The sequence below is a fragment of the Pezoporus occidentalis genome, unplaced genomic scaffold, assembly GCF_034315485.1.
Source record: "Pezoporus occidentalis ecotype Australia unplaced genomic scaffold, CSIRO_AGI_Poc_V1 ctg491, whole genome shotgun sequence".
In the NCBI taxonomy this organism is placed as follows: Eukaryota; Metazoa; Chordata; class Aves; order Psittaciformes; family Psittacidae; genus Pezoporus; species Pezoporus occidentalis.
Genome location: NW_026915826.1, coordinates 31,712 through 46,468, shown reverse-complemented (window position 1 = coordinate 46,468; position 14,757 = coordinate 31,712). Strand labels below are relative to the sequence as shown.

The 14,757-nt window shown below is 37.6% G+C and overlaps 1 protein-coding gene across 3 annotated transcripts in view; it reads left to right on the top strand.

The window, feature by feature from the left end:
• Positions 1-429: 429 nt before the first annotated feature.
• The window catches only part of ZPLD1 (zona pellucida like domain containing 1), a 31,660-nt gene continuing 17,332 nt past the window's right edge, over positions 430-14,757 (top strand). For 2 of the 3 annotated variants that reach the window (XM_062636750.1, XM_062636748.1), the window contains exons 1-2: positions 430-1,045; positions 10,416-10,529. In XM_062636750.1, coding sequence (XP_062492734.1) covers positions 10,424-10,529 — 106 coding nt within the window. In that variant the 5' untranslated portion in view covers positions 430-1,045; positions 10,416-10,423. Of the gene's footprint in view, positions 1,046-1,474; positions 1,576-10,415; positions 10,530-14,757 lie in introns of those variants that run through there. The other variant, XM_062636749.1, reaches the window with a different exon arrangement.

Below are 14,757 nucleotides of genomic sequence, written 5' to 3'. Positions count from 1 at the left end.
GTGCTTTGATGTATAAGAGAAGCTGGCTGAAGTGATGGCATGGCAGAGGCAGGGCTTTTCTGTTCAAAAGCCAGCTCTGAGTCCCAGCAGATCCAGCTACCTCAAAGCTATCTTCATGGAGCCAAAACTACTGTTATCCTCACCAAAGGTGTAACAAAAACTTCCAGATACGGATGGCTGCAATAGAAAACCCTCCCCTGAAGGGAGAGGGCAAAAGAAGAAAGAAGGAAGAATTAAAAACTCATGCAACAAAAGGGAGTTAAACACCTCTCCCGTAGCCTCCTCCAAATCCCAGAGACAGGGGAGTAGATATTATGAGGCAGGTTTGGTTTCTAGCAGCTTGATCTTTGCTTTTGTGTGCGCTTGGCTTTGCGAGCATTGATGTCCTGTTGGTAATTATACTTCTGTTGACACCTGTATTCATGATGACACCCCTATATCGCATTTTCATCCCAGTGTGAAATGTCACTATTTTTGCTTTTGTTTTGTTTAGTGCTAAGAATTTAGCCCAGAATCAGAAAAAAAGAAAAAAGACACTTCTCACAATGAACAATGGGCCATTGATAACCTTGCAGCTTAGTTACTGATCCTATCTCAGTACTTCCATCTCTCTCCTTCCTCCCACCCCTCTCTTCAAACAGACAAGGTTTTCTTTCAACAAGTTGATGACAGAATAATTTCTCTAGGTTGATTGTTTGCCCCACATGGCCCTCTGAAGATCATCATACAAGTAGAGGGAAGCAGATCAAAAGGCTGCAAGAAAAAGAGGCAGAGGATTGAAAAAATCCATCATAAAGACTGCTCAGGTTTCAGTCTAATGATGAACAGGCTTGTAAAGTATTCTGAGACCTGTCAAATTTTCCCATCTAAAATCCAGACCTATTTTAAAAAGAATTTTCATAATGAATGTGCCTTTTCCCCCCATCCACAGGCTCAGAGTATTTTCTGAAAAAGTTCTGCAATGCAGAGGATTCAAACATTTGATCACATGCAGCAGCACAAGATAGATGGAGTACAGCTGACTCAACAGCTACAGGGGATTTGGGTAAGTGCCCACCATGTCAGCCAATAGAACTTACTAAAATATTGGTAAGTATCAAATTATTTGTGACCTTTTAAAGAAAATTCTTAGTTTATCACTTGTCAGACAAATTTAATCTCACTTGGAAATCTTAGTAGGAATAGCTTGTCAGGGAAGACAAATGCAAGGAATGGCTAATGAAAACATTAATTAGCAAATTGGCATTCAGCTGTGAAGAGTTGTGGTTTTGGTTTTAGGTTATTTTTGTTTGTTCATTTGTTTTTGGGTTTGTTGTTTGTTTTTTGTCTTTTGTTTTTTTTTGTGTGTGGAACTTGGCTTTTACCTACAGGTACACAGGCCAGATTCACACTATTAATGTGAGAGGAAGAAGGTTACAAACCCCTTGCAGTGCTGAGGCTATCAATGTATGTCAAGCCCACTCATGTTGCTCTCAGAATGGAAACAATCAGTTGCTTGAAGGAGGCAATGTTATCCAACTTGTGGTGTCAGTCAGCCTATTCCCACAGTCACTGCATTGACGGAGGAAAAGTTTGGTGAGACTTCTTACCTGGCTCCACTGCAACTGAATTGCATGGGTTTGCTGACTGGAAATTACATTGTCTCCTGTCACAAAGGTGTCACAAAGGACATAATAATTGCACCACCTTTGTTTATTTTTAAAGTAGTAATAATGACTATATTCTTGAATGAAAATAGTGGGGATTTGAAATCAAGTCTTCAGTTAAACTGACGAACTTACACAGTCCAAATTGACATAGTTAATATAATTGCTTTGTGTACTTCAGGGGAAAACTCTGTCATGGTCTAAGAGAAGCAGAAGATATGAGTGTTAGCCATTCTTGCAAGATCTTGATCAAAGAATGTTTTTACCAATGTGTGATGTCTTGTTTTCTTTCAGCCAGGTCTTGGCAGTACCCCTCAATTGAAAAGGACCTCAAAACTTCTTTTAAGTCTAAAATGGCTATTAGAGGAACTTGAAATATGGCAAAAGAAATATTCACAAGTGAATCTTTCTATTTCACAATTGAAGTGATTTTTCTTTCTTTTTTAAAATATATTTTTCTTTAAAAAAAATCTGGTAACAGCTCTGATTTCACAGCATCTATGAAATCTGTGATATTACATGCTTTCTTAGACCAAGATATTAGCAGCATTATTGACTGCATATTTATTTAACTTTTAAGGATTAGATAAGGTTGTACTGTACTGCAGCAGGATTCTACAACTTTGCTGCTTGATTTCTGTTCCTAAAAGTAAGGAAATTGAAGTAATCATGATGTCATAAACTGTTGCTGTTTTTTGCCAGGAAAGTCTTATTTTACTGGTAACTTTTAAGCTGCAAACAGATGGCTACAGTATAATCTACTTGCTAGTGACATCAAGCATTATTTACTGAAGATTCATATTTATATTGCTCTCTTCAAAAGCATAAAAAGGGTAATTAATTAGAGTCATACTCATTTAGATCTTTATCTGCCCATGTGACTGCTGGACTCTGGGGTGCAGGCATATAGGATTAAGAGCATCTCACCACTAGATCAGTGTGTTTGAATCCAGACCATGGTTATAGGCAACTGAAGGCCATTAGCATACGATGACTCTTCAATGGCCTATATCGAATGATTTGATAGTCTCTGCATATTTGCTCAGCTATAGAACCCCCATAATGATCAATGGTCTGATAAGAAAATCTGTAGACTGAATGTGCATGTCTGGAGAATGTGTTTCAGCCTAGGAACAACCTCTTTGTTCGAGGGTTTAGGGACACTCTCTGTACATTTCCCGTCCAAGGGACTTAAGTAATTATTGCTTTTGTGTTTCAGTCCAAGATGAACCTGGACTTGTGTTAGTCTCTCAGTGATTTTGAAATTGCACTGTCTCCACGGAAAGTGAAAAAGGAATGCAATGTAATACAACCGCAACAGAGAAAAATTGGCCCATTTTGTCTCAGTATTAAATTAATTAGCCAATGTCTTAAAAACACTCTAGTAGTGTTCGTTACAGATACTTCTATATGAATTAGCCAGTTTGTAGGTGGGTGCGGCATGGCTGGTGGTTACCTGATGATACTTTCTTTGTAATTAGGCTGCTTAAACTCTTTACTAGAAATATTCTTTTAAGTGAAAAGTGGAAAATCCAATATAATTTATGTTTTAGTTTTTATGATGTCAGATATGCAGTGGCTTTAATAGAAAAATCTATGTTTTCAGGAGGTTTGTATTCTTAGCATTTCATCTTGATTCCAGCTAAGTTGCACTAAAGATTCTAACTTCTAAAACACAAGATTAAAGAAATGCAGAGCTAAGTGCAAAAAGTCAAATTATGTGGATTCTAATGGTTAAAAAGAGGTCTTTTTTTGTCAAGAACTTCCAAATTTGGGCTAGAATGATCTTTTCGGATCACTGCAATAACCTCAAAATCTTATCCTGAATTTCCTTTATTTTTAATTAGGTCTCTTGATGTCAAAGTTTTTCTGATGTAGTCTGAAGAGTGTGAATGAGAGGAGACTTTTTCCAAAATTCTTTAATTATGGTCCAAAGTTTTGACCATAAAGCACTTCCTTCAAACATGCTTTCCTTTCAAATCTGTTCTCACTGACAATATTCTCCACTTCATATCTGTATGAATGTCCTGTGGGAAACAGTGGCTAGCTCATGCAGGTTAGAAAAACACAATAGAAATCTGTCTTTCCTGTGAGGCTTAGGAGATGTGATTTTTGTGCATTTTTGTATCAGGAATATTAAACTTATTTGTGCTTTCACATTTTATTGCGGTATCTGGGAACCATGGAGTCAGAAACATAATTTCGAACAAAACCTCTAAATTTTTTAGCTTATCTGTCAAATACATATTTAGGAACATTCGTTGTATGATAAGATGGGCAAGATTTGGAAAATGCTATCATTTCCTAGGTTAAAATAAATATCCGGAAAAGTTTCAGTAATATTTTCTGTGAAATGCAGGAAGAAAGATCTAAATATCCTACTGAAGTCATCTTTGTTGGAAAGCAAAGCAAGTATTCTGGCAATATTTAAAGTAAAATCTAGCTGTTCTATTACTAAGCGTAACTAAAGTAAAATTACTATGGACCAGGGTGAATGGAAGGGGTGCATTTGAAGAATATTAGTATTTCGCTAGTGGATATAGGCAAAGTTAGAATAACTCTGATATTTAGCACAGAGTAACAGGTAAACAGTTTACTCCATGACTTCAACAGTCTTAAGTGAGTAAGTTTAAATAGATCTAGTAAGTCAAGATCTCTGGCTTGTTCAACAACTAGTTGTTCAGTATTTTTATGCTTTAATAACTGTATTTCCCTAACAGTTAACAGTTTTTCTCCTTAGAAGAGAAGGTATTATGTTACTTTATGTAAATCCCTTGGAAATACTTAATATAGTCATATATTCTTACCTTGTAAATATGTGGTTAACTTAATTTCTTTTCAGACCAGATTTCTTTTAATCCCAGTGCAGACAAGTTTTTGTTGTGGATGCGTGTCTGCATCATTACAAGTATAATGTTTCAAAGATTATTATGAATGGTTTTGGAGGCTTTTTTGGGGTTGTGGGTTTTTTTGTTTGGGTTTTTTGGGGGGAGGGTGGGGTTTTATTTTGTGAGGTTTTGTTTTTTTTTTTGTCAGTATGGTACACCAGTTAAATTTCCCTAGTCTCTGAGCAGGCAAAAAACCAGCCTCAGCTGGAGCTTTTGCCTATCCAAGGCTATGAGATGAAGCACCAGATAGACCTATACTAGTGCATGTCTCTCGAAGCACACCTTTCACTGATTTTGTAGGATGAAAACAACAGCATGCCTGTAAGGCTTCTATTAATTACCCAACATACATATTTAATTCTCACTACCAGTAGTAAGATTCACAAAAAAAGACTGAGCAGTGTCTTTGGGAACCAGATCTAGATTTTCAAGCATTTTGGTGTTCAGCAGGGTTTAGAATGGTTATTTCATTTAAATTCATAAGCAAGCTATAGATTGTTTCCATATAAATAATTTATGGTCTTGAATTTTAGTTGCTGTGTCCCATGTTGGTGAAAATTTAGTCTTTGTATTTCACTAGTGATACTAGTGATTTTGGTGCGGCTTCCTGTTGTGGAAATTTGAACCAGAATTTTTTTAGATTTTAGAACCAAAGCAAAACCATTGTGTATTGCTTTTACAAAACTGAGCAAAAGTTTGTTCCCCCATCTCTCATTTTCTTTGGACAGTGCAAGCACCTGCTTGATTCACAGAATGTCTTTGCATTTGAGACTTTAGCTATGATTTAGTCTTCATGGTGTAAAGCTCCTGTTTGATTCTGATGGAAGTTTGATTAAGGAGGGGTTCCAAGCTTTGACCCAACATTTAATTACAAAGCTGATGTAATATGGACCTAGTTCAGGACTCTTGTTTTTAAATCTCAGTAATGGAGAAAAATATGTGACTAGTGAATAAACACCAGTCATTCTAGGACCAAATAATTGATGCTGAAAACGATTTTTATGCCTGACTATGTGTATGTGTCTGTCTTGCATAGTCTGCAACTGCAAATCTTTGCATTCTGAATAGCTGTAAGAGAAATGTATTAGCTTACCTATAGAACCAAAACTATTTTTGGTGGGGCAAAAATAAAAAAGCAGCTGTTTTTCTAGGGTGAACTGAACTCTGTTCTTAGTTTTATTATTTCCTTACAACAAATGTAATAATTTAACGTGTATACGTCTGGTTTGTGTACCTTCAAATGCTGTATTTTTGGGAACATACAGTTTGTTCATAGCTTTCCTCTGTCATCAGCTTTAGTCCTCTGCTTAGGAAATTGCTGACCTTCAAGATACATATGTGTACCTCTGTGCCATGTATATATGTCATGTATATACATGCGTGTGCTTGTCTGCATGTATGTATTTTTTCAGCTTTGCAGGTTTTGCTTGGTGTCAGAAATGGGATGGCACTATAGAGTCTGAAATCAGAAATGTGTAAGAAGAGGAAAGCTATGTTTCAAAGTCTCAGCTCCAAAGATAATCCACAACCAGAGGGAAACTTTGTAATTGAAAAGTGTCTTCAAATTCTTCTTCTCTTGGGTGCCCTTTTCTCTGTAATTATCCTTTTGAAAACAGCCGATTATCACCATTTGGTAACCTTGTCTTCAAGACAGATACTGTGAAGTTCCAAGTCCTATTTTATCTGTTTCAGAAGAGCCAAGGCGATGAAGTAGAAGGCAATAGTGAAAATGTTATCTGAATATTTTGCATGTACAAGTTAAAAAAAAGTTCAACAGAAGAATTTGAGGTAGAGAGAGGTAGTCTTCTGGTTTTGTTCACCAAGTTACTTTTAAGTGATAGCAAATGATCTAATATGCATCTAGAAACAAGAGGCTCTAGAAGACCTGACAGCAGTACATTTAATGTACTTCACAACTATTCACAACTTGAGTGCAGGTACCAAAGCAAATGTGGCAGTAAGGCAAATGTAAATCAACAACACAAGAAACTATTTTAGGCATGTAAAATACATGTATAAAAACACATTTTTCACTAGCTTTGTTACATACTTCTTGCATATATAATTTTCTCTCAGAAGTTTTCATTTTTACTATTAAATGTTTTTTTCTTTTGGTTTTTTGGTGGGTTTGTTTGTTTTTTAAACTGCCACACCCTGTGAATAAAAAATAAAGAACAAGCAGAATATTACAGGATGCTTTCGTAGAACATCCTATAACCATGATAACAGGATGAATATTTGATATAATACTTAGAACTGTCTCACAAATGATTTTCAATAAAAATGTATAATGGAAATAGTGAATGCTTTTTACAATGGAAAATTTTTGAAGATCTTTTTAAAGAGGATGGGTAAAGAAGAGAAATTAATGGGTGGTGAGAGAGGAAGGAACAGGGAATCTAGATAGGCCAAACCACTGTTTCTTCATAAAACTAAGTTCCTAAATTGACTGAAAAATGGCTTTTGTTTAAATCATAAGCGTCTTTGGAATTTTGTGGGAGTTTTCTGACATAGTGAAGTTTGTGAAAACAAGGGTCATGGCTTTGTAAAATGGTAATGATTAAGTTTAAAGACTGTGATGCAACTCGAGCCTTTGTACTCTTCAATGATACACTGCACAGAACAGTAAGATGTGCAGGGGCAACTCAATGCTGAATATGTAGGTAACTTCCATATGATTTTGACCCATGGATTATAAATCACCCTATTCCTGACACTTGTATATTATCTTCCTTTTCTTTTTTTTTTACGTGAAATTTTAATTTCATATTCATGTACAGACAATAAGATTATGATGTTTCTGTCACTAGTTTGATAAGACTTTTGTGCTGCTCAGATGAAATTTTCAGCAATATCAATATAGTATAAACCTTTTGGTTAAGATGCCTTTTATGTTTGGGGAACTGAAGTTTTAGAAATTTCCATTGAGAAATAGATTGCCAGAGGCCTCTAAAAACAGGCTGGAAAACCAGGAATGGCTGCCTTGATTCCTGCTGGGGTGGGCAGATAGGTGAGATTGGCCTCTCATAGTGCTTTCTAGCCCTATTTCATTTCTCTTGAGAAATGAAAAATAATGCATATTCCTAACTTAGTTAACTGAAATCAGGAGTATTCAGCTCAACTGGTCATGTTGATCCATGTGCAGACGAGTCAATAGACAGGAAGCAAGTAGGGCATTACTGGTTGTGTTAAAATTGGTCTTGTTCAGAATACAGCTAGAGAACTAATCTTATACATACTTAATGTTTTAATTCAGCTTTGTATCTTCGTAGTAATCTCTTATTTCTCTGAAACACAGCAGCAGAAGTTGTTTAATAACTAAAATTTTAGAATTTAAGTTCTTCTTTTCATCTAAAATAACAGCTACAGCTTTCTCAGTGTCATCTTTCATTATTATTTTTTCAAACAGTGTTTATTTGATAGTAAATATTACTGTGGCAGTTAGAAAATTGAAGTCAGCTTAGATCTTGGTAAATTGCTCTTTATTTATACCTGTCGTGGTTTAAACCCAGTCAGGTAATTCGTTCGCTCACTTCCCCCCCCTTTCTTGCCCTCCCCCTGCTCCCGGAGGGACGGAGAGGAGAATCGAAAAGAATGCAACTCCCACGGGTTGAGATAAGAACAGTTTAGTAACTAAGGTATAACACAAATCACTGCTGCTGCCACCAGTGATAATAATGATAAAGGAAATAACAAGGGAAGAGAATACAACACCTCAGCACCAGCCGACGGATAACTTGCCCCCCCAGCCCGACCAAGCTCTGACCGATACCTCCTCCAACCCTGCAGTCTCCCAGCCCTTCCGGCTAACTCCCCGTTACATCCTGGGCATGACGTGCTGTGGTATGGAATACCTCTTTGGTCAGTTTGGGTCAGGTGTCCTGTCTCTGCTTCCTCCTGGCTTCCCCTCCTCCCTGGCAGAGCATGAGGCTCACAAAGTCCTTGGCCAAACCAAAACATCGCTTGTTATCAGCTCTGTTCCCGAGCTGAAAGTCAAAACACTGCACTACACCAGCTACCAAGAAGGAGAAAAAATGACTGCTACTGCTGAACCCAGGACATTATCATTGTGATGGACATCAGGAACCAGCTCATATACAACAGAACAATAATAGCCACTTTATCGATATAACTGTTGTACAAGCAGAGATAAGGATCCAGTACACTGGAGAAATGCCAGGTTTCCAAAGGAAAAAATATTTCTTTCAAAATAAAGTATGAATTTTCATAATAAACAAAAGACCACCGTACTTCACTTAAGAGTAATTGAGAAGGTGAGATCATGAAAATATAGAAGTCTCATAGCAACATAGTTAGAAAATTTATTTTCTTATGTCTCCACAGTTCTTCACCAGCTTTAGCTGTAGGTGCTGTCAAATGCCACAAGAGTCTAATGGAAAAGGATTAGAAGGTCAAAGAGTGCTTTCATTTAGAGTTTTATATCTACCTGAAACTGAAAGGAGGTTGCACTGTTGCCATAGATCACACTTTGGGGAAGCTGTGCAGGCCTTGGTAGCAAAACAGCTTTTGAATATGGTATTAGAAGTTATACCTGACTTAGAAAACATGCAGGCTTAGCAGGAAGCTGGCATTTCCAATTTTCTTATTTTTATTCTGTGGACTTCCAAGCAGAATTATGCAGGAGTAAATGGCCAAGAATTTGTACATGCCTTTGACTTTTTTGCTGTAGTTGGCTTGTTTGCTGACAAGAAGCACTTGGGAGTGTCTTCTATGGGTCATCTTTCAACACAAGCCTTTAAATTCCAGGTGTGTGAACTCTGAGCCTGTTTTGAAAGCTAGTGTACGCTTTTCTATTAATTTGAGCAGATGAGCTCAGACTGCTGTGTAGCTATAAAAGGTACAGATAAGAGTGTGATGTTGTCAGCTCTTCTCTGCAATGCGTAACAGCTTCTTGCCATGCAGGGTATGGCTGTGTTAGCTGTGCTGCATTTATGGAGTTTATGAATGCTTTTTGTCCATTTGGAGAAAGGTGGTGATCATTATCTGTGTCTGTAGTCTTAGAGAAAGCAAGACTCCTAAATCTTAGAATTGCTCAGTTTCTGTCTAGGCAAATGCATTGCTGCATTTGAGGTCTACATTAGCAGAAATATTTCATAAGATTCCAAAGTCTTATAATAATAATTAATAGACACTTCGATTCATGGACAAAAATCTCAATATTTTGGGATATTTTTCACAAAAGCATGAATTACATTTTGGTTTTTGGTTGCACTGAATACCACACGTATTACACCTTGGAGTTTTCCTTCCAAGAGGAATAGTTACTAAAGACACTAGTAAGCAGTGTTCTGATGTCATGGTCCATTTGCCAGATACAATTCAAGTATGTGCAGACTCTGTACGTAAGTTCACTGCCATTGCATGCATGCTTAAAAGAACAGATTTTTGGCAAGTATTTATGAACTGATTTTTATTCTAGGACCTTGAGCCTGAGAATTTGTCAGCAAGCCGTTTATCTGCATGGTTTTCAAGGACTTGGCTACAACAAATCTAATGTTCCGAGGTGCCTTTCTCAAAGAATTTTTACACTGAAATGACAAAAAAAAAAAAATGCTGTTGGAGTTTAAGCGATCCTAATCTATTGATATATTTTACAGACTTTTTTTCCTTTTATATCATCATTAAGTGCTTTTATTGCCACAAGTGTTGATTAGAAGATGTAGAACTGAATAGAAATTGTACATTACTCAGAAGTAGAGAAATGGGCCCTGCTGCTCGTGGCCTCTTTCGCATAAGATTTTGAGCTTTATCCTCAGTCCATTTGCAGGAGGCCATCACCTCTCAGGTGGTTAAATGTCTGCAGTAAGCATCTTTAATGCAATGAACAGATGTATGTAGTAACCACCTAATGTTTTGCTAGGTTTTGCAATGGAACAGATATGGTTAGTGCTCCTGCTGACGATTAAAGTGCTTTCAGTGACTGCTCAATTCAATGGATACAACTGTGATGCTAACCTCCATAGCAGGTTTCCCGGTAAGTGTTTAATAGCCCTTTTTTACTAATGGCTTCTTTATTTCCTTGGTTCAAAGCAGTGCTTGATTTTAAATGCAGAGCTTTAAATCTGTCTGAAGCCTGGGGGCAGGACTCCACATTAAGTGAGGATTAACTATCTTGGTGAAAATGAAACTCCTCTAATATTGTGCTTTGCTTTACTTCTTACTTGCACAATGGTTCAAATTAGTGTAATCAGAACAACTTACTTGCACAATGGTTCAAATTAGTAGTAATCAGAACAACCCCCCTGATATCAGTGGACTTTTACCTGCTTTTGCCACATCTTTAGTGACCAAGATATTCACCAGAAAATCATGTTATTGTAAATATTTTCTATAGATTTGGGTCAGAAACATCTAGTTGGGTATTCTTTCATGTTTTATCTGGGTAAGAGAATATTTTAATGTCCTTTTATTGAAATAAAGAAATATCTATTTTTGAGCAAAATGAAGTTGATGGCAGAATTTAGTGCTGCATTTCAATATTAAATTGCATGTATCTATGTATGATGTACACTCATGCCTCTGAGAAAATAGGAATGATGTTTTGGAGACACTAGGTGTCCAGACCTGTTAATACAGTGAGAAATAGAAAAGAAATGTCAGGTTTAGTAACATGTCTCAGGGTTCACTCAGCTAAAGAGAACTTTTACTCACTGTTACTTTGCTTATCCTTCCTGCCTCTGCTGTTTCTTAGGCAGAACAATAATAATAATAATGGCTGTGAATAGTGGCTTGCTCACATCTTGTATTCTGAGACAGCAATTGAACTGAACAGTATAGTGATGAACTCTCAGTATAGGATTACCCTGTAATACCATTCAATGTAGTTGCTTTCTGAATTAGAATAGTTTTCACTTTTTATTGTTTTGTTTCATTTTTTCTAGAAAGGGGCAGCTCTCTTATTAAACTTAATTCAGCAGAAAGCCTACAGTCTGTTTATTGCGTCCTGTGTTGCCACCATACTTTTAGGTACTTTGTTGGCAGTGGATTTGATTCTTTTTCACTTAACGTGAATATGAAGAGCAGAGAAATAAGGCATGCAAAGAAGATCAAATACGTTGTCCCCATCCTTGACAAAATCTCTGTTTAACTGAGTATTTCACAAACTGCTTATATATTCCCCTTCTTAAAAGTAAGACTTATACAGGCTTGCTTCGAATGTTTGTGTGAATAGTGCCCACCCTTCTCAGATCTAGCTTTTGTAGCTTTTCATGTAACTGTTTTTCTGTTCTTGAGAGGATTGCAACAACTGGAGGGAAATTTAGATTCCTCTTTCTGTCCTTTTTCAATTTTTCTCTGGTCATTTTTTTGCACCAGCCCTGTGCCATAGTTTTATATTCGCAATGTGATACCGATGAATTGAATACAGCTCTTTCTGTGGGTGTTTAGGGGCCTCCTGCAGTTCTGCCTCACTGCCCCCCCCCCCCCCCAAGAAAAAAAAAAAAGTCATCTCAGATTCCATGTCTGCCAAATCTCAGGGACTTGGGAGAAAATTATGTTACAAGTAAGTGCTAATCACCCCACACTGCCCATAGTTGCTGAGAGTAGAGTCCTGCTCTTTCTTGCTTGTGATGTCAGGCAGTGAATTGGAATTTATTAGCGCTGATTTTGAGAGCTAGAAAAGAAAAGTAATTCTGCATTTGAGATAGATAGAAGTAAAAAAAAGTTAAAACCTTTTGTCCCAGAATTTGACAGGCATTATTCTCAGTAGGCAAATGGGAATGCCATGTAATGGGCTAGGGCTCTGGAGCTGAGTGAAGCTGCTGCAGCTCTGTTTCCTGGGTTGAAGAGCTCCAGAACACAGGTGAGAGAGCCTCTTCAGGGAGAAGGGACTCATTCTTGCTACGTTTGCTTCCCCAGTGCTTGACTCAGCCTCAAAGTTGTGCCTTTGAGGGTGCTACGTTCACTGCCTTCAGAGTTCAAATATAAGGGAAATAGTGGCAGAAATAAAACATGAGAACATTTCAAACCAAGTATCTCTCCATGCTAAGCTACTGCTCGCAGAGCCTGGTTATGGGTAAACTTTCTTCTTGGTCCATATTTTTTTCACACTAAGATTTTTCATTGTTGTCAGTTGAAATTTCTAACATGGCATGAGAATGCCTTTCTTACTGAGGTCTGTGGTATGCAGATACCAGGGAAGCCATTGGATTTTTAAGTTTTCTGCTCTTTTTTTGGAGAAGTTGTCTTTAGCAATGATGAGAAACTAAGCCTTCCTAAAGGAACCTTGGAGCTCATCCATTTTTCATTTGTTTGTGTCTTTATCATTCATTGTTGAGGTGACTTCTTGCTTGGGGATGATGCTTCATAAATAGGAAGATAAATTCGCAAGCAGGACTTCTGTTCCTGCAGTTCGCAGGTTTGTTTGAGGGTGTCAGTATGGAATAATCAGCAGGGATGAAGAAAAAACCTGTTGGGTAGATTGAAAATTCTGTGGGTTTTTTATACTAAAAGCTAGATATGTTCTAGAGACTATTTAATAAGGTTAGATATTGTCATCCTTCAGAGAATTACTTGGGGAAAAGTGCTTTAGTTCTTCATTGCAGTAAAGCATAGCTTTTTAAAAAGGCTTTTGAAGGAGAGAACCACAGCAGTCTGGCTGTCTTCAGATGGGAAGCACAGTTTTGGTACAGAGAGCTCTTACTGTAAGTACAGGCTGAGAACTTAGTAGAAGCTAAGAAAATACTGCAGCTTTTTCATGTACACTGTGCATTTTAATTCACTATCAAAGCAGCAATTTGATCAAAGAGGAGGCTCATGCAAAGAAGCTGAGCTTGAACTGTGTCTTTGCACACCTCTTCTGGTGGAATGACTTGCTGACAAGAGTGTTTGTGGGAAGTTTTTGCTCTTTGCAGGTTTTTCACTGCCTGCTCTGGGGTGAGTCTTAGCAATGTGTAGAAGGGTACTAGAGCAGAAGTAGGCAGCGCAGCTGTCAGCATTTAGCTTGTGTTCTCATGTCATTGAGTCAAGGTCAGTTCTGTTACAGTAGTATCTGCAACTCTTGAACTTTGCTCTGCTTTGAACGAGACACCCCTGTGAGTACTGTTGACTATAGGTATCTTGTGTCATTTGAGTCAGAAGTGGTTTGCCTGCATGCAAACTCTATAAAAAAGAGGTTGTTAACGTTTGAAGTTCCATCACCTGGGTGATCTAATTTTCAAGCCATTGGTCCTGCTTTACTCTGAAAACCAGAAGCTTTTACTGCATTAATGCATTACTTTTTAATTTAAACTTACCCATATGTACAGAGGAGGGCCATGAAGATGATCAGAGGGCTGAAGCACCTCTCCTGTGGAAACTGGGGATGTTCAGCCTGAAGAAAAGGCTCTGAGGAGACCTGATAGCAGCCTTTCCAGTACTTAAAGGGGACCTACAAGAAATCCGGAGAGGAGCTTTTTACAAGGGTGTGTACGGACAGGACAAGGGGGAATGGCTTCAAACTGAAAGAGGGTAGATTTAGATATTAGGAAAAAATTCTTCACTGTAAGAGTGGTGAGGTGCTGGCACAGGTTGCCCAGAGAGGTTGTGGCTGCCCCATTCCTGGCAGTGTTCAAGGCTGGGTTGGATGGGACTTTGAGCAACCTGGTCTAGGGAGGGTGTCACTGCCCATCTCAGGGTGGTTTGAAACTAGATGATCTTTAAGGTCCCTTCTAAGCCGAATCCTTCTATGATATATAGGGGTAATATTTACCTTTCTAATTTGACAAGAAATAAGCTAGATATTTAGTATTGAAAGAGACATTGGATCTGTTTGAATCTGGTTTCAAATTAATTTCTGAACAAATACTGTTGTAGTAGTTCCAGAATGGACTAATTTGACAACAGTACTTCCTTGTAAAGTAGTGGACAGAAAAGGTTCTGTCTGAAAAGGCTGTTTATCCTCCCGTATAACACAAATATTGTTTTTGTACTGTGTATGGTCTTGTTCCCTTTAGTGTCAAACGAGAATTTTACAAACAGTAATGATACCTTTACAGGTAAAGTAATATCCAGCTTTTTAAAAGGGTTGAAGTGAGTTATAAAATTAACTGAGCTATTTATAATTGCATCCTGCAATTTATTACAATCTGTTTTCATTGGTTCAAGTAAGTGTAGCAGCACACTTTGTCATTTGCCTTTTTGTACTGTACCCTCTATCTTAGTATACCTATTAAATGGATCGTAACAGTCCCCATGTAGTGAAAACCAAGGAGTGCTTCTTCCTG